The sequence below is a fragment of the Haemaphysalis longicornis genome, unplaced genomic scaffold (assembly GCF_048455015.1).
Source record: "Haemaphysalis longicornis isolate Haplotype H1 unplaced genomic scaffold, Haemaphysalis longicornis Haplotype H1 scaffold_3, whole genome shotgun sequence".
Taxonomy (NCBI): Eukaryota; Metazoa; Arthropoda; class Arachnida; order Ixodida; family Ixodidae; genus Haemaphysalis; species Haemaphysalis longicornis.
The window spans coordinates 12555548-12576149 of record NW_027526335.1 but is presented as its reverse complement, the minus strand read 5'-3'; the positions used below and the strand labels follow the sequence as shown (position 1 = coordinate 12576149).

Below are 20602 nucleotides of genomic sequence, written 5' to 3'. Positions count from 1 at the left end.
GCGTTCGGGACGTAACGGCTGGCAGAGTCTCTGGTTTCACTCTTTGTAGAGCCACGTGTGTGAGTTCAAGTGACGCCGCATGAATAATCGTTGTAAGTGTCGCTTACAGCTTGGCAGTCAACCAGCTTCACAGCGCGGATCGGAGCCAATTTCTTTTTCCGGAAATAAAACTCAGTTGCGAGTCAGCGCTATGTTTGTGTTTACCCTTAATATTCGCCTTCCTTTGTGCTGTTGTCACCATTATCGGACAGCTTGGAGTGCCAGCTTGCCAGAACAACAACCCGTACACAATTACGAAACGCGAGCGCCTTATGTTTCCCTTCTGTAGCGGAGTCGCTGATGTCGCGGACGCCGTTCGTGTGCACGGTAGGCCTGTCGCTGCACTTCCTGAACCACAGCAGCCTGGTGAGCGAGGACGGCCTGTGCGACTACCTCATCTTCCACTCCACCTTCGTGGAAGCCGCCGACGGAACCATCGACATGTGGAACGGTCGCAACCGCACGAGTGCCTTCCGCACCTTCCTGGCCTTCGCCATGGTGGCCCGTAAGACGGGCTACGGAGTGGCCGTCACGCACAGGTCCTACCTCCTTTTGCCCTTCTCCAGCATATATCCTCTTGGCCTCCTGCCCAGTAACGCACCAGCTTGTAGAAAGAGCGACGTGTGATTAGGCAACAGACCGCGCTGGAAACAACTGTTCGTACCAGTGAGGGCGCATTATAGGTGACTGGTAAAAAGTGCAAAGGCTCTGGGTACATTGTTTGCTCCCGCGGGGTCCCGCCACTGCCGGTACGAGAGCTCTCCTGGAATCCCGTACGCCGGCGGCTTTTACGCGCGTGTGAGCGTGTTGTTTATCTGTTTCCAGCAGGAAAAATACGCTCATGCATCGCGGATTCCGATGAATAACGACGATTAATCCTACTAGGGGCTTCTCTGAAAACAAGCACTCTGTGACAAACAACAGGCACAAACGCGCGTGAAAGCCGCCGGCGTACGGGAGGCCAGGAGAGCTCTCGTACCGGCAGTGGCGGGACTCCGCGGGAGCAAACGATGTACCCATGAGCCTTTGCGGTTTTTGCCGGCGTGGTGCCATGGAGGAAGTTCCTCCATGCGTGGTGCACATGCCGGCAACCATGTGTGTCGTATTAGCAACGAGGAAGTATTCTAGTTCACTATAACGAGGACGCGCGGGCTCGGGCAAGGCGGCGCAGGCATCATAAGGCGTCCCAGCGAGCACAAAAGCATATTACCTCGACATTAACTACTGTTTCGCGCAGCGTCTTACAGCCTACCTGTCGCAAGACACGAGTGAAGTCGTCGACACAGATCAGCTGATTGCCAGCTGCCGCATTTTAGTATCGGCCGCTGATTTCTCGCTTGTCGGGGAGCGCTATCTCGTTCGGTCACTTGCCGGTAGATGTCACTAATCTCCCAGCTAACAATTGGCATTTGGTCGATTGGCATTAGGAGCACACAGTAAAACAACAAATGAGGCATTGCAGGGAGACATGGGATGGGCATCCTTCGAAGTGAGAGAAGCACAGAGCAAAATATGTTTTGAAGAACGGCTTAGAAATATGGATGATCAGAGATGGGCGGCCAAAGTGTTACGGTATCTTTATATGAAAAGCGTGGACACACAGTGAAGAAAAAGAACCAGAAGGCTCAGGACAAAGTATATGAAACCTGGAAGTGCAGGGGAAACGACCAAGGCAATAAAAAATGAAGTGAAAGAAACAGAGGCAACAACATGGAAAAAGAGAATGGACGCGAAGAAGTCACTAGATATCTAGAGGATCGGGAAGCAGGACATCACAAGGGAAAAATTATTCGATAATACCAAAGGGAGTGCAGTGCTTTTTGAAGCCCGGGCGGGTTGCTTGCGGACAAAAACGCTTATCCGCGAGCCGGGACAGGAAGAACTATGCGCAGGCTGCGGAAATGAGCCAGAAACCATGCGAGATATTGTAACGGAGTGCAAAAGTATCCGTCCAGTCCTCAGTGATGGAGCCATCCAGCTTCCCGAAGCCCTTGGCTTTAAGGTTAGCTGAAAAGTGAACTAGACAGCAGTAGCGGTTAGTAAAAGAAGGTTAGAATTTTGGTGGGAAAAGGGCAGAGAACAATCTGGGAAGACATGCGAACAAAGAAGTCAGACTAGCACAAAAATTTCGTAAAAGTATTTTCTTTTTATTTTGACATTACATTTTTTATTTATTTTGTTTGTATTTTTTTGGCGAGGTGATTGCGCAGTGGCGTTGTGACTAAGGCCGCTGTGCAACGCCACCCCGTTACAAAGGGGAAGCCACTACGCGTCATCATCATCATCATCATCATCATCACAACGCGCACCCCAACGTTGGCGCGCACTGCTACGCTGCTGCCGTATCTCAGCCGGCGTGCTCGTGAGCGTTCTTCGGAAGCATTATTTGGCTTTTCTACTGAACGACTCCGCCGTGGGCAAGGTGTTGATCTCCGTGTTCGCAGGCAACACAGAGAAACCGCTGCTCCATTCTCCAGTGGTGATGCTGAGTTCTCTAGGGCAAGTAGCATCACCACACAATGTCACTGCTATTATTCATATCTGTTGATTTTAACGCCACGGCTGAGAGTCTGGTGGTAACGGCGCATACGATTAACGCCGGACGTGTTTTTTTTTTTGCCAGATGCGGACGCATGCGCAGACACAGTGGGCACGGTCATGGCGGTTTTCAGTGTTTCCAAGAGAATAAATCGGCTGCTAAACATTTATGTGAATACCATCCATACTACAGCTGCCATTTGAGCTTCCAACCATTTTGTTTCCTACTCTCATAGACTACCTATGGTTGCATTAATACATATGAATATGATACGATATCTCGTGCTCCGTAACTAGGTGCCCCAGAGTGTACATGGAGTTTTTTTATTATTATTATTTAATACCGCACACCTACAATGTTCGAATAAATGTTGGCTAATAATCCCACGCCTCGACCTTAACTGCCCCTAAACGCTTGTTCATGAATCGGCAACGGGACCCGTTCGCTTACATTGTCCCTCCAATGGCATTCGCGCACGCGCAGGAGGGTCGAGGATGCCCGCCGCCAGCTGGACACTCCGGAGGGCCAGCGGGAGTTCTCGAGGTACTGGGACAGCGGCGTCCGTCATCACGCGGTCCTGGACCTGGACGAACGCCGCATCGCTGGCCCCAGGGACGTGAGCGGCGTCTTTGCCCTGCTCAAGGTGGGTGAGGCGCCGTTCTGACGCTTTAAGGCATCATTCACACAGCCGTTTTTCACCCTGTCACGTCATTGTCACATCACCGCCTTCCTCGTGGGCGACGGTTCCTCGGGCGATTTCTCGCCGAAGACTGTGCGACGGCGACGGGAAGCCGAGCTCTACGTTTTCATTCCGTCAACGCGACGGGGCCATGCCCCGCGGTAAACCAGCCAATCAGAAAAGTTAAATTTTTACGGCTAAATTTAGCGAAAAGAGAGCGCAAGGTTTGTAAAGTAAAAATCTAAGCCATTAATTATTTTCGCATTACACCAATCTAGTCGTCTTGTATCGATGTATCACGACATTTTTTTTTTTACTTTTTAGGTTATAAGCACGCTCAATTCTAGCCTAAACTGATCACCAGACAAACGACCCTGTACTCTGACGAAGATCTCCAGTGCGAACACTACTCCGTTGTGTCCCCGTCGCGGTTTTTTGACGGGACGGTGCCATGACGGAGAAGGTGACGGCTGTGGGAATGAGGCCTAATACGTACCTATATGTCCGTCAACCTATGGGTCGCCCCTGTGTTTCAGTTTTGCTCCTGCAAACGAAAATATGATTCCCAATGTTGTACTCGCCAGAGGTCCACAATGCAAAACATTTGGACGGAAGTACCCGTCATGCATCAACCATACCTAAGCTTTGGTTGACAATAAAATAAAACAGTGCTGCAGTATCGCCAAATTTTAATACCACAATTCCCCAAAATAACATTGGTCGATGTTATCGCTAGAAGCACGACGTAGATTGTCGCGTTTTGCATGTACGCCTTGTCATAACCGATCTTATTTACGTAGCCACCGCCATCAAACGCACGCTCAGCATATTACCCTGCTTTTGTCACAACTGTATACATTTAACCTGACTATAACAAAGTTGACAAAACTTCGCCATTGCGTTACACGCAGGCTTTCGTTACATGCATCTTTCAAGTTAAGGCTCGCGTGAATGAAGGAGAAATGAGACCAAAATGTTCGACATCAGTGATGGTGGACTCACCGCTCAAGGATTTATTTCACGGTGAAAAACTGTGTGATTTGCGCCTGCTGCTTTCCCGCGAGTTTAGACACTACACAGCACTCCAAAGAAGCAAGGTCACTTGCCCCTACATTCACAAATGAAACTTAAGTGTCACTTTTGAAACTTTTCGGCGCCTAAATTCGTTTCAAAGACCAAACTGATGCTGAAAGGGTGCCTTTTCGCGAATTTGACGCTCTTTTCCGCACTCAAAATTGTTGAGCGGGTGCTAGCTTGGCTACTGTACCGGGTGGCGTCGTTCTTTTTCGCCGGCGAGTTTGTCTTGAAAAGACAGAACTTTTCGTTTTTCGACTGCAGAATCTCATCACCCACGAATAGACACTACAGATAGCAGATGAGACGCACGACTACGCACCGACAGGCAGGCCTAGCACCCAAGCGACACCACACTCACACTAGAAACGCACGTTAGTTTGCGGTGCGGTCGAAGTTCGCTTAATTGGTGCATTTCTGCGGCCATTTTTTTTTTAGAAAAAGTGTAAAAAACAAAGGCGACGTTTCGTCACATAGAGGTCGCGAACACATAGGTTTCAATGTGGCTGGCAATGGGGAATTGAAAAACTTCGTTAAATCCAGGAATTCGTTACAAAGAGTTCGTTACATCCAGGTTTACCTCCCGGAGCTTGTATTTTCACTGGCGAGACACGCATGCAGGCAACCATGTGAGTGCGTCGTTACTGGTTACGTCGGGCTCCGCGGGATGGCGGTACTTGTCCGTGCTAAGCACATGATTTGTGTTGGACGTTCCAAACTCTACCCTACTGAACTCAAAGTAATGCCTCGACTCCAATGTGAGTGCGATTAATAACATCTCTGGTGACACCACCGTGAAGAATCGGGTTGAAACGGAGCAGACGACGCACGCCGGTGTATTTTTTTTTTCGGCGTGCGGGCGCAGTGGCTCAAGCCGCGCCGTATGTCCGTGGCTGTTTCCAGTGTTGCCAAGTGAAGAAATTGACAGCTAAAATTTTCAATGGATACCACCTGTAGTAAGTAAATAATTCGTATATGAACGTACAGTCTATACTTCCCTTTTTACTTTCCTGCAAGCCGTCATACACGAGCGCACTGACTTCACCTTTCTTTCTCCTTGAGAAAGATGCGTTAACCGAACTGTTTCGTAATGTTGTCCCGTCCACTGCTACGCATCTTTTTGTACCTTATGCACCTTATGCTGTACCCTATGTTTACGCACGCACGTACTCGACAACAGGCCTTCAGGTTGCTGCAGCTGGAACACACAGAAAACGACACCTTCAACACGGCGTACATTTTCCTTGGCTGTTCCATCGCCCGGCCACAGAATAACCTTCTGTACGACGTGCTCGGAGCGGAATTGAGGTAAGAAGGTTCAAAACTTTATCTCACTAATGCCGATCATTCGCCTTTACTTCACACACACATGCACGCACGGTGCCGTTTCGCTTTGACGTTTACGGGATACTACAAGTGAGAACGTAGAATAACATTACCAACCTGTTTTGGTAGACCAAGTGAAACTAAAGCACCAGTTGATGTTCGTATTCATGCGGGAATGAGTGGCTTATTACCGTTCAGTGAACAAGCAGTCCCGCCAAAATACCATCTTTCCGAGGCAGTGTGGCGATGTTCTGCTACTGCCAAAATAGCGGTTAACTTCTAAATAGCCGCAAGTTCGCCTCTTGATGGTCTAAGAAGCTATGCAACTGTCATGTCACCATGAAACCGCAGCGTACACTTTTCTTGCGAGCGTCGATGCTAACATACCTGTGGCACGCCTCATTACCGCAGCGACTTCCCCGTCGACGTCTTCATTATCACCACGCACATGATGGCCTCCGAACTGACCGAGAAAGCAGTCACTCCGCCCACCACGCTCCGTGAGCTAGAGGGTGTCTACCTGCCGCCCATTGTAAGTGCTCCGCGTCTTAAAAGTAGCGCGGGGTCCTTCGTACAGTGAGAGCAAGCCTAAGTGAAGCAGACGCCAAATGCGCAAGTGCCTTAGCTGACGAAGGAATAAAACTGCGCAAAAGACGAGGACGAAGACAACACGGTGCCAGGACGAGCGCAACTTCCAAATTTATTCCTTCGTGTGTCACGAACCGCCTAGTCAGCAACCAAGTCCTATTAGGTCACCCTTAGCTGACGTCACGCGAGCGCTTTCCGCAGCGCAGCCCGTGGTAGCGATCCTCGCGTACAGAGTAATTTACGGCACCTGGGGATCTTTATTAAGTGCAGAGCACTTTAGGCGCTCGCCTTGTCGTCCTAGCTCGCTCGCTCGACCCAAGTATATAGAGCACCAAGGCGGCGGTAACGCTGTTCGCTTTTTTTTTTTTTTTTTGTTGCCTAACGCTGTTGTTCGCGGCGTACCCCAGAGGCTTCGAAAGCCAAGCGGTTTATATATAGTCATAAGCGTTCGAAACTCGTGAAATGCTGTCGCTTGTCATACATCTTCCCGTTGTTTAGCGCAAAGAAAACTATAGGTACTTTTGAGGGAAAATATACGTAAGTAACCGGCAGCGCCCGCGTTCCTTTAGTTAAGGACGCCCGTTGGGTTGGTTTTTACGATAGTAAACGCAAAATGTGGCAGTGCAAAGCATGCGCGTGCGGGGAGAAAAAGGACAAAGAGAACGGAACCACGTGCGGGGAGAAAAAGGACAAAGAGAACGGAACTCCGGCTGGGGTAGTTTCAGGCAGGAGTGCGCGCGAGCACTGCGAAGGCGGGAAATTGGAATTGCATTTGGTGGTAACAGTGAGCGGAGAACGGCGCTACAGCCCGTTATGGCGAATCACTGCTCCGCACTTACGACAGCTTTCACATTGAGTGGAACGGCTTTAATTTTTTGCACCCAAATCTCCGCGCACGGATGTTTTCGTTTCTTGAGCGTAATATTTGGTGAGGGGTCAAATTTCTGCAGTCGATGGCACCCTGCACAGAAATTTCCGTTCATCAGTTGCAGAACTTCCGCGGAACAATTGAAACCTTTTCAGTCCTTGTACGATTGTAAGCTGAACACGCACAACAAAAGGGCCCTACAGGATTATTTGGGCGCTCTGTGGAGGTTTAGCGCAGTGAGAAACTGTCCGCGTGAGCTCATTTCTGTAATCCACCATCGCAGTTCAACATGGCCCGCTACGCTTCGGAGACGGAGCACTTGAACGCACCCACAGCTATCGCTTTCACGCTCGGGGCTTCTGTGCTGGCCTTCGAGGTTCCCAAAAGGACACGCATCGGAACTGTCTGCGACAAGGGACCCATCGAAGTCCCCATTAAGGAGGTTCGTACACGCACGCCCCGCGGCAAGTCGATAAGATTCGCTTCTCTCTACCTGGTTGCACGATAATTCCCGGTGGTCGTAACTGATTCCGACGCCCTTTTTAATTGAGGGCACGGGACAGTTACAACCGAGCCGCGCGGAAACGTTTTTTGGCTTACCTGGACGCTCCATGCGATGACAGGCGGTCATGTTGAGTGACTTTAAAAACAGCTCACGACTTAAACGAGCGAGCGAGGATCTTCGAGTTAGAAGGTTGGGGCCAGAACATACTATAGTATGTTCTGGCCCCAACCTTCTAATTATACTAGTACTATAGTAGATTGAGTGGTTCGCTGCAAGAACAGGAATCAAGCACGATTTCGCTTGAATGGCAGCTGAAGCACAAAAAAATTCAGCGAAAGGGCAAATAAGACACTGAGGTTATGCTTAAAAGAGGAAAGCGTCTGGCAGTTATTGAAGTGCCATTAATTTTGTTCCAGGTGTGTGCACGAAGCAACTACCCGCAGGACGTCGCTTATGGTAACGTCACGGTAGTAAGCCGGTTTTACTCACCTACCAAAGGACGCCTCTATTTGTTCGACTCGAAGGAGACCTTCCGCTTCAAGGTGAGACGAGCGAATGACATGGGTAATCTCTTTTTATGCAGAAATGCATTATAGTAGGGGGTTGTCGTGCGTCCCTTGGCCGGCGTCCGCAGCGCGTCTGATGATGATTGTGGCATGATGCCCCTAGGGATTGGCCAACCAAACAATCCATCACGAGATAGCTTCGCGTTCAACCACCATCGTCATCTTCCCGTAGGGGAACCGTTGAAGAATAAGAAGGAGAAGAAGACAAAGCTGCGAAGAGGAGGGCTGCGTGAGAAGATGATTGTGGCATGATGCCCCTAAGGATGGGCCAACCAAACAATCCATCACGAGATAGCTTCGCGTTCAACCACCATCGTCATCTTCCCGTAGGGGAACCGTTGAAGAATAAGAAGGAGAAGAAGACAAAGCTGCGAAGAGGAGGGCTGCGTGAGAAGATGATTGTGGCATGATGCCCCTAAGGATTGGCCAACCAAACAATCCATCACGAGATAGCTTCGCGTTCAACCACCATCGTCATCTTCCCGTAGGGGAACCGTTGAAGAATAAGAAGGAGAAGAAGACAAAGCTGCGAAGAGGAGGGCTGCGTGAGAAGATGATTGTGGCATGATGCCCCTAAGGATTGGCCAACCAAACAATCCATCACGAGATAGCTTCGCGTTCAACCACCATCGTCATCTTCCCGTAGGGGAACCGTTGAAGAATAAGAAGGAGAAGAAGACAAAGCTGCGAAGAGGAGGGCTGCGTGAGAAGATGATTGTGGCATGATGCCCCTAAGGATTGGCCAACCAAACAATCCATCACGAGATAGCTTCGCGTTCAACCACCATCGTCATCTTCCCGTAGGGGAACCGTTGAAGAATAAGAAGGAGAAGAAGACAAAGCTGCGAAGAGGAGGGCTGCGTGAGATGATGATTGTGGCATGATGCCCCTAGGGATTGGCCAACCAAACAGTCCATCACGAGATAGCTTCGCGTTCAACCACCATCGTCATCTTCCCGTAGGGGAACCGTTGAAGAAGAAGAAGGAGAAGAAGACAAAGCTGCGAAGAGGAGGGCTGCGTGAGTTTTGGCTACCGTTATCCTCCTCGGCCGGCGCATCTTCCCAATCTGAACCCGGTCGAAGAGCGGCTCATCGCGCCTCGACTCCCCTTCATGAGCATCAGGCGGCTGACTCGAGGCAACGGGCAGTTTGGAATCAAGGGGCAGGCGGTGAACGTGCCCATCGACGTATCGAAGGTTATGCGGTGCCTTCCTCGCATGGTACCCGAGGACGCTGCGTTCGACGTTCGCATTTCTGCATCCTCACAATCCCCCTCGGGGAGGTTCGGGGATTTTTTTTGATGCTAGCAGCCATCGATGTACTTATAAAACATCGGACCAAAGAGTCATTCCCATAGTGTCGAATCTTCCCGCAGAAGCTGCAGCACGAAGAAGATAACTGTGGTCCATACATTTATCGGCACGAATCTCCCGTAGGCTATGAATAAGTGAGCGTGCGTATGGTTTCTGCTTACGCTTGTCACCGGATAGGGAGAGCGAGCGAGCAAGAGAGAGAGAGAGAGAGAGAGAGAGAGAGAGAGAGAGAGAGAGAGAGAGAGAGAGAGAGAGAGAGAGAAGCGTCTTTATTAACATCAAAATGGAGGCCTAAAGGCGCAACCACATGCGACGTTTTGGTCGCGTCTTGCGGCCGTCTGCGGCGCCTGGCGCCGATGCGGAACGGGCGTTGGAGAGGGCGAGCAACCACATGAGACGCGCGAAGAGCGCTTCTCCGATCCAAGTTGCCAGACTACTTTGGTAAAGGCAGCATCGTTCTGTTTAAGTCATTCCTAATAAACTGAAGAATAATCAAAACTTCAACAAACAAAACACGTTAAATTGATGTTCTAATAAATAAAGTGCTATGTTGTGTTGCAATTGGACTGTCAAACTTATTGCCATGTTGCGTGAGGAGGGGGACCGGAAATTGAGGATAGCAACATCCGGCGCAGACGCCGAAAACGGACCGAAAATCTGGGATGCGCAGACACCGGCGCTCCGAGCGCGCTGCTGTGTATTTGGTGGCGCGCGCTGAACGCGCGTCGCCGCGGACGGCCTCCAAACGCGACCAAAACGTCGCATGTGGTTGCGCCTTAATTCGTGTTACTTACGTATGCGATGCAGAATGTGATGAGATGGGATGGAGCGGGTATGAGCCTGGCGCAGAAGAACGGTTTGGGCGCGAGTGAGGCGCGAGTCTGGAGAAGGGTAGACTTGGCGGGCGAGGCAATAGGAAAGTAAAGTGAATTTACGGGTCGCGCGATCGTCAAGACGAGTGAAAGGAGGATGGTATGAGGTTGGCCAGGGCATAGACGGACCCGGGGATAGGTCTCGGGAAAGCGCGTTTACTCTTGCGTTGCCGTCCATGTTAGCGTGGCCAGGTACCCATACCAGGACAAAGAGGTGAGAAGGATGTCTGTTGAGAGTGTCAGTCACTAGGTTAGACGAAAAGGGGTTGACGGTATAGCGTAAATAATTTCGGGTGGCGGATTGCGAATCTGTGAAAATGTAGGTTGGGTGTTCGGTGGAGGTTGTGAAAGCAGCATTGCAAGAGCGATGGAGTGCTCTTCTAGGGAGGTGGCATCTAGCGGCCAGAAAAAAGGCGTTTGTGCGGAAACCAGCGACCAGTGGCGTAAAAAGGGTGCGGTTCCTGTTTGCGTAGAGGGAAAATGACTGGCGTCTGTAAAATATACCGCCGATCCCTGCTTTTTTAGGAAGGAGACACGTTTGGTGAGGGCTTTACAGCGTGGAAAGCGGCGGGTGGCATGCCTGGAGGTGTTCATATTCTTACGTAGGGGTTCTATGCGGATACGAGGGAACGTGGCCCAAGGAGCGGAGTCGTGGGGATTGGAGGAAGCGACGCAGTAGGGTAGGTTTTTCGACAGTGTTATATGTGCCGGTCTCGATAAGATTGTTAGTAGGACAGTAGTGGGGCACGCCGAGGGCTATGCGGTAGAGCTTACCGAGAGCTGCCTCTAGTTTGGTTAGTTGGGTCGGCGTGGGATGCAGGTATGGCAATGTGTACAGTATGCGTGACATGGTGAAAACATCTATAATACGTAGGAGGTGTTCGTGTAAGCCATACTGGCGATTTGTGACGCGGTGCGGGAGATGAATCATTTTCTCGATCTGAGAGTGTATAATTCGAACTGTAGGGTAGGAACTACCGGAGTAGTGATAAGTAAGGCCGACAATTTTTAGTGAGTCTGTTTTAGGAATTGGGGTATTATCAATGGAGATGTTGATGAGGTCACGACCAGGGACTCTGCCTTTCTTGTTCGTTATGATCACGAGGGCCGATTTGGAAGGGGAGATAGAGAGCCCTATGGTGCGAACATGGTTGTTTATTACAACACATGCTTGTTGAAGAGTTTCTTCGAGTTGGGTTAGGCTACCATGGGAGGACCAGAGTGAAATATCATCGGCATAGATGGAGTAGGAGAGGTGGGGGATAGAGTCTAGGAGGGGAGGCAGTTGGGCGAGTGCCAGGTTGAAAAGGGTTGGAGATACGATTGAGCCCTGTGGGGTGCCAGATTTTAGATTAAAATATGGAGCCGATGATCCCGGGAGACTTAAAGAGGCTGTGCGGTCTGAGAGAAAGGATTTGAAATAGTTGTACATTCGGCTTCCGCAGTTTGTTCGGGCAAGGTTAGCGAGGATGGCCTCGTGTGAAACTGTATCAAATGCTTTGTGGATGTCGAGGGCTAGGAGGCCGTGAAGTTGGGAGGAGCTCGGGAATTCGTAAAGATCGTGAGAGAAGCGGAGCACTGTGTCCTGTGTCGAAATGTCGTGGCGGAAGCCGGTTTGGGTGTAGGGGAGCAGTGGTGTTCCATGTGCCATTCGAGGCGGGTAAGCACCATGCGTACGCTCGATGTAAGAGAAATGGGTCTAAGATTGTCTTTAGATGCAGGTTTTCCGTGTTTTGGGATAAGAACGATGTCAGAATGTTTCCAGGATGAGGGGATCATGCCAGTGTCCCAGACATTATTAAAAAGAGTGAGGAGAAATTGTCGAGAGTCTCAGTTAAGATTTCTCAGGATCCTGTACGTGATTTTGTCCAGGCCGTGGGTGGTGTTGTGGTGCAGGGAGTCTAGTGCTCGTTGTGGCTCCTGAAAAGTGAAGGCGGTGTCCATGGGCGACGCTGGAAACGACTGCTCGCGAAGTCTGCTTGTAGGGTGGTCTGCACTATCGTGGAACAGTAAGCTGAGGGTAGAGTTGGCGAGATCGGTAGACTCCTGTGTGGCAAGTAAGAGCTTCGGAATCGCATTCATGCGTTGTGTTGGCTGAATGAGAGTTTTAAGGAGGGACCAAGCACGCTTTGTGCTCATATGGGAGTTTAGTGAATCGCAGTGTCCACCAGTTCGTGCTGGCCCATCGATTGGCATATTCCTCTGTCTCTTGAGTGAGTAGGTTTATGCGGCGCCGAGATTTATTTCGGCGCCAGCTAGGAGATGTCAGGTTGTCTGTTTTGCGGGTAGCGAGTCGGTGGTGGTAGGCTTGTTGGGTGATTTTGGCGTCGGCTTTAAGTTTCTCGGGGCACTCTATCCAGGTGCTGGGATGAGAGCTTTTGCAGTCGCGGCAGGTGGCGTAGCAATCATGCTATTGGCCAGGCGGAAGCTTGGTAAGGTCATGGGAGCAAGTCTGGTATAGCTCCGTAGAAGGGGGCAAAGTGCACACATCCTTGCGGCGGCCTATCATACGGCACCGTTGGCAGAATTGAGCTTCCGGGAGTTCTGGGTGACATCGGTATTCGCCCTGGCAGTATACAGGACGTAGAGGGGAAGGAAGGATCCTTCGAAAGTGATGAGGGCTGTTTCCGTGCTGCCCATCATGCGAGCCTTGATGATGGCAACCCCAGTGGAGATGAGATGGGATGTGGGCAGCTTCCAGCTGGGACGCCGTGAATGGCACCCCGGCAGGAGTCTGCGGGAGCCGCTTCGTACGTTGTGACGTTGAGGCAAGGAGGAAGGAGCGAATGGCTAGGAGCTTCTGTTGAGCTGATCGGCGGAAGGTTTTGACGGCGATCAAATTTTGCAGTGGTCTTTGGCTGAAGAATTGAGTCAGAAATTTCACTTGGGGTATGGCGGGCGGCGGCCGCAAGGGCTTGCATGAGTTCAGTGGGTTGGATCTTCGCAAGTGAGATGCCCGAAGGGCGGATTACAATTGTTGCGAGGTCTTGGCTGCTTCGGCGGGAGTGGTATACGGTTTGCCAGCGGCAATCGGTCTCGGAGGACATGGCGTGTTGTGTGAGGGCTGGATGAGCAACCCCGGGGCACGTACGCTACCGTTGCCACAGCGCCCGGGTTCGCCGGTGCGCCAGTTAGGCCTAGCTGGCCGTGTTGGCGTGGTCGATATTTGGGGTGAGGATCATGAAAAACGGGGGCTCACCGGAGGTTGAAACTTGGACTGGAAGGTCCCTGCGTGTTTTGGCGTTGGTGGCCGTGCTTGTACAGCTGCTAAGGGGTGCAGTGGCGGTTGTGGAATGCTCGACGAGATGATCCGGGGTAAATGTAAGGCATCGGGTGCACCCCACGTACTCACCCGAATTTTTACGTGTACTGGCAAGCTGAGTCTTGGGTTTAAAAAGTTTTGATTAAATCTTAGCCTTTGGACATGGCGCAACAGTAAGCCTGTCATTGAGCCTTCTATGAATCCGCTTAGCGGGTGATTTTTGCTTGCATAAAAATGCACTGTTTTAGCATAACTGAAGCAACACTGCCCTGCTATGCTGGCTCGCCGTCAAACGAAGACCGCATGCCAGGCGCTACAGGACAACTCAAAATCTAGCCCTAAAGGGAACTTCTGCAATGCGAAGCCAAGAATTTTCCTTGGGAGAAAATGGGGTGGGGCAGAGGCATTCGGAAACTTCGCAGGTGTAAAAGAGGGGCTGTTGCGAAGTCGCAATTCAAATAATACGCGCAAAGGCTTCTGTGGATATATACGAGAGTTTCATCTGTGCATGAGCTGCTACCAGTGACGACGACGAAGCCCGAGATGCGCCGACAGTGAACGCCGGCGTATTCTTTGTCTTCTCTACACGAGCGCTAAAACGGTAATGCTCCCATAACATTTATGACAGGGTTCACATCTTTAGAGCCAAGTGACAAACTAGCAGGCGTGCAGTACAGGTCTGCGTAAGGGTCATCACCTTTCTCCCTAGTCGTGTACACCGTGACTGGGTGGGCACACTCGTTGTGCAAATAAACGTTCCGTCTGAGGGGCCATGACCATTATAGTATTTCATACACACTCTAGGTTTTTTTGTTTTGTTTTGTTTTCAGGTAACAGCCGATATTGTCCTATATACTCCCCTGCACCAACGGGGTTCTTTCCGAACGGGGTAAAAATCGAGTTGGACTAAATTTGAAGTGGCTCTAGCCATGGGCGTCGCAAGGGGGGCGCAAAAGGGGCACTTGCCCCCCCTCTCCCCCCCCCCCCCCCAAGCCGACCCAAAACCATTGCCCCGCTCCCTCTCCATCTCACTCTTTCCCCTCATAGGCCCCCCTCAGGACAAAATCCTGGCGACGCCTATGGCTCTTGCGGTAGCTTTACGAAGACGACAGGTTTTCCAAAACGCCATAGAGAGCGTACATGTGAATCAAGTAATTCAAGGTCGTTCTTTCGCTCTTACATTTGTTTACATTGCCATGGTAAAAGCTGTTGTTGTTGTTTTTTTTTTTTGTCCGAGGAGATCACATCAAAGGAAATAAACAAGGCAATAGTTTTTTTGCCTAAGAAAATACATAAGATTTCTTTACAAGATGGCACCCCATTTCGCTCCAGTTCCCGACTTTCAAAATACCACCGGATTAGTCACCGGAAATTGCAAAATCAAAAGAAAAACGTGCAAACGAAAGACCCTAGCTGCTAAAATGTTTACAGTAAAGCGCCTCCATACTGCTTTCGTACATACGTACACGTAAACACCGTCCATGAGTGCTCTCAACAAACGCAACAAAAGCTTAGAAGGCGGGGGACAAAAGAACTGGCGAAGGTTGCACTCAGTCGCGCAACGATTGAAACATAGCGGGCATGTCTTGTACGCACTGGAGGACACACCACTACACATTACATTAGGTTTGAAATTGTTTGTTTACATGTTCCGTCGTTGCTTTTCGCTGTGATAGCATAGTCATCGTCATATCAATCTATATCCCCGTTTACATTGACTCGACGAGGGCGCGTTGAGTCGAAATAAACAGGTTTTTCGGACGTTGGGTCGGGTACAGTCGACCTAGGGGCTAGGTCGACTCGTTTGTGGGCTTGAGTCGGCGGGTCGCGAGCAGCAGAATACCGTATTTGCGCGATTCTAACGTGCCCCGAATTGTTACGAGCGGGAGTTCGCGCAGGATAATTTCAAAAAATAAAGAAAAATATAATTTGACACTGACTCTACTCCGCAGAGGAAAAAGACATGACACCACGTATACCTGGAAGAATGAGGCTTTATTTGACGTGTGCAACTGTGGAAGTCAAAAATGAATTGTGCTTCACAAGATGGTTTATTCAGCTGCTGCTGGAAATAAAGTTATTGCGGGGAACATTGAAGCTGTTTGCGATTTCAAGGGCCTTGATTTTTATCATTCTAGGAGTGACGGGCTAATTGCAGCAGCACAAAAAATGTGCAACATATGACCAAGGTATGCGGTATGCCATTGAGGAATTGGCGCGCCGAAATTCACCCACGTGGTGTTCACGGATTGTTTTTATTGGATGGTGTTGGATTTTGAGGGGACTTCGTGTCCGTTCCGTATGGCAATGCTGCTGGCCGCTTTGAAGCCTATTTCTGTCTTGAGCCCGATTGTAACGCGCACGCAACTATTAGCTACCTTTAAGCAATATAGGGTGAGTGTTAGAATCGTGAAAATACGATAGCTCCTTTTCCGGGAACCCCTCCGCTCCCTCACCTCGATTCTTTGGCAGGGGATCATATAAACGCGGGAAAGGTCGTGGTAGCTGAACCCGCCGGTCGACTCGACCCTTTCTCGTCGAGTCCATGTATCCGGGGCTTATATCGTAAGCCCCGATCGTTATGTCCGCAGGCTTTCAGATTTCTCCCAGAGTGAAACGCGTAAGCACGCGCTAGAACCGGCTGCAGCCAGCTTCGCGAACTGGGCGTCGATAGCTGGGCTCTCTTGTGCTCCCACCTTGAGGCTCGGACGCACGTGAACTGTTTTCTTGTTTTGTTTCTGTTTTGTTTTTTGAGGGCACCACGCGCAAGCCTGGACGACGCTGGACGCACCTCGTAAAGCGCCTGCTAACGTGCGCGGTAAACGGTACGAGTAACTATGTCCCGGGGTTTTCTGATGATGCCGCGCACCGCACAGATTAAGCCAACAACAACAGCAGCTCCGCTGTTAAAAAGAGAATGGAAAGGTGCAGGTTGACCGAAATCACCGGAAGCGGAACAAGGCGGAGGCGGAAGTTAACGGTACTTCAACGGTACCTCGAAAAGCGATCGTGGATGTGATAAAAGTGAGTTTAACGGGGCCCTGAAACACTTCTGATAAGCGCTTTCACTCTTTCCTTCGCGTCTGGAAGCACAGCCAAAGCTATAGTTATCAACAGCACGGAGCGCCACTGCGCGGTTTACACATCGCAGCAGAACTATCCAGCCTCCGTTTATGCTTTGCTTTGTGGCTTTTTTTTTTTTTTTTTTTCACAGTGGCTATCGAATGCGTTTATCCATCGCCTCCTGTATTTGAGTATGCAAAACGCATCGCCCGCTTCCCAATTGGAGTGAGGGGTACGCCTACAGTGCCCATGTGTCGCAAGGTAGGGCCCCGAGCTGAACCGGGATAACCCGACCGTAACTGAATTCGAGAGGCTTGTGCCTGGTTGCCAAGGCAACCGATGTTTGAGGTTGCCGAAGTAACGGTGCTCTCGCCAGCGTTAGAAAACTCAAACCCGCAGCGGAGCACGTTTTGTCAACGCTGCCGCTTTCCACCACGCGTCGCCCCAAGATTAACCGGTCACGTGACTAAAGCGCTGGTAACGCTAGCGATTGAGGGAAAGTGGCAGGAGTAGGAGAGGGCTTGGTTGGCCGGTCCGGGCTGATGCGTTTGGCATTATAAAAATACAGGAGGCGATGGTTTATCGCTGCTACAGAGAGGCAGCGGCCAATAGACGTTACATAGCTGTAATGACGTAATTCGAGCGCTCAAAGAATGCAGACTCGGGAAAGAGAGAAAAATCTTTTGAGCAGGTTTCCAATTTATCTGATGGACATAAATCAGTGATTTTTGGCTGAGGTACTTTGAGAGCCTTTATTCTAAGTACTGGATGTGTTTGTTAACTACGTTCTGAAAGCATTTAAGGTTAAGTTGAAAAGGGTGTTGCAGGGTCCCTATTAAAGCAAACTCCCATGAAGCCGAACACAAATAGTTTGCAGAAATATGTTCTATTTATGAGAAGTTCAGCTGCACAAAAGTTCATTAAGTGGAACTAGTTACCCTTTTACAATAACGTCTTTCATGAAAGCCTAAAATTGTTAGATGCTGAACGAAGTGGCACTTATGGCTTTTTGGAACAAAATGCGCACATTTAGGCCTCCAAAACATGACTCAGTGTACCTCGTTAACTCTAACTCGGATATCTCGAAATATCGGACAAGTCGAAACATTTTCTCGCCGCCCATTTACCTCCGATAAGTGCGAAATATTTGCCCCCCTTTATTTCGAAGCGTTTTTTCGGGGGACCACGGATATCTCGAAATGTTGACAGAGAGGACACAAGGCCACGTCCGCTACAGGCAGCTGCTAAAGCCTCCTTTCGAACGCTTAGCTCCCACTACGTGCCGAACGCGGTCGTAAGGCAAATTTACGCGGAGTACGCGCCATACGAGGTCGATTTCCCCATTACCGGAATGCTTTACAACGCCTACATCGTTGAGATAGCTGTGGACGACGCAGCTGATCATGCGGTCACGACAAGGAACCTCGAGAAGTAGTGACAACGACAGAAACAAGAAACATGATCCGCCTGATTCGCAAAAAGGGAGAATGTAGTGGTGGCGACCAACAAATGATGCAATGCATTGAGCAGCTCGAGAACGCTTTTCTGGGACCGGATGCGAACGCGAAACAGGCGAGCATCACACAGTTCTTTCTTCCGCAATAATAAACATTCGGTTTTCCTGCGAATTATTTTGCCTTTATTACGAAAGTTCCCCTGTGCAGTGGAGCGTTTGTTACCGCATTAGCTCTTATTTCAGTGACCTGGCGACAAATTTTTGGTATTTCACTTCACTCGAAACTCCGCTTGTCTCGAAATTTTCGGCGGATTTCACGACTTCGGGTTAACGAGTTATTACTGTATATGCCTGACAATTTGTTTTTTGTTATGTCCTATCAAGCAGGATTTGTATCACTCTATTTTAATTTCCTTGGTGCAAAACACTTCACCTGAAGATGCGGCTGCCCGATGCGATTCTTGCAAAAAAAAAAACGGGTCGCTCTGAGAGTTCAGGTGAAGCAACTTGTACTCTAAAGTGATTCGGATAACACAGTTTTTCGCGAGAACACAGATAGCGTCACATTCGAGCGACACAGACTTGACACTGGCTTCGGTATTGGGAGATGCTGTACTTTTCCCAAAATAATGCATCACTGCAGTACTATTAAACTCGTCAGTCATCAAGCCACGTTACCACATGCGAAGCGCATTGGCTTTATCGCCTATCACACGTTCAGGCGACACCCGATTGACGTGACGAAATGTTGACCTGACAAACAGCGTTAACTCCCTTTTCTGGACTATTCAAGTGTCCAAGTTTCGATTTACTTACTGCAGGAAAAATAATTGCCCTTTTCAGATGTGCACACTTCGAAAGGCATATCCACAACTGGTGCATGGTTGGGTCATATTCAACGTTGACCTGGCTGACTACGACTATTCATGCAATGGAGCTACCAGGGTATTCGACCGTGTACGCGCTATCCGCGAGACTTTCGAGGAGTACCTCCAACTTGGAATAGGGCAGGCCCCGAAGAAACCGTGCTGATATATGGCTGCTTCGGGTTAGAAGAGCCTGTCCCCTTGACCATCTGCAAAACCATGGTAGCGTACGAAATAAACTGCTGGTATCAGTGTGTCTATAAGCTGCTGTCGCACGTCGGTACTGTCAAAGGCACAGTGGTGCAAGGCGCAAGACTTCCCATATCTTGTCCGATTGTCATGGACTGGTGTCTAAGTAAGTATCAGATATGACATCTTGCCGACGCCTTCATTTTTAATTTAATGCATTATTATTTAAATGGATTATCTGGCTAAACGTTGGCTCCTCCACAAAGTTTTCAAGCCGTTTTAAGAGCGGCACGTAGATTTCACGCATATCTCTAGGCTTCTCTAATCGAACGTCTAGAATGCCCCATTTTGGTGATTGCAAGTCGAAAATATGAACACTTTTTGGCCCCAGGTAGACTGGATATGCCCCAGTTATCAAACTTCTTGTGCTTTAATCACCATAGTGCGTGCGCACTTGTGCATAACAAAGAACAACTGTGCGATGAAGCATTGGGTAACAACTATACCCTGAGCAACGGGCTGGGAGCGCGGACGTGGGCGTCCCCTTAAACGTGTTGGTAGTCGACTGGTTTTAGTGTGATAAAATGTACGTAGAACAGTGGGGGCAGTGCATCAATGAGCACTTGGGTGAGAATCTCCAGCACGCTGAAGGGCATGCTGTACACCAAGATGAGCACTAGCGATATTTGAGGCTTTTTGTATAAAAATTAACTGTGATGCATTAGTTCCCCTGTTTTTGCTTGACTGTGAAGTTGCCCAGCTTGACAACACTTGAGCTTGGGTTTTGTGGGCGAGAGCGAGTTATCTAATATAGTGCTTTCCACTCCTTAATAAAAGTTGACGCTTGTGTTGCATGCTCTTTGTGCTGTCAAGCTTGCTGTTCCACTATTAGGAATTTAATCACCTGGCCCAGTTCTCGTCCCCAATGCAGTCGTTTCTAAAATTTAGATATATTGTCGCAAAAATTTACATGAAAAAGCTCACTTAACACAATTTCAGGTGCTCATCAACTTTTAAGGCCAGATAGACATTAAATGTAACCAGCATCGAACTACCGTGTAATAAACACACTTAGGACACTTACAAGTTCCTTAAAGGGACTGTTCATACAGTTGCTACATCCTTCTGGTGGAATTGCACAATTATGAATCTGACCATAAAGGCTGAATAACTTGTTTCAAGTTAAACATCCTAAGTTCACTTGGATCAGCTCTTCCTTAGATGGCACGTGGTTGGCTTAGAAGGAAAATGAAGCTGCCATTTATTTTTTGTTTCACTTCAAGCACATTATAAAGTAAGCTGAAGATACTGCAAATAGGGGAAGTTGCACAATTACCCAGAATGGCAGCTGACTGCACAAACGCTGGTGTAGCCAACTACTCTATCAAACATACTCT

General features: G+C 49.4%; 1 protein-coding gene across 1 annotated transcript; it reads left to right on the top strand.

Annotated features, from left to right (window-relative positions):
- Nucleotides 1-339: 339 nt before the first annotated feature.
- On the top strand, nucleotides 340-19608 carry LOC144173805 (uncharacterized). Its single transcript, XM_077702062.1, has 7 exons — nucleotides 340-578; nucleotides 3062-3221; nucleotides 5512-5639; nucleotides 6069-6189; nucleotides 7397-7555; nucleotides 8035-8160; nucleotides 18994-19608. Exons 1-7 carry the CDS (start codon nucleotides 340-342, stop codon nucleotides 19180-19182), a joined length of 1122 nt encoding a protein of 373 aa, XP_077558188.1. The 3' UTR covers nucleotides 19183-19608.
- Nucleotides 19609-20602: the final 994 nt, after the last annotated feature.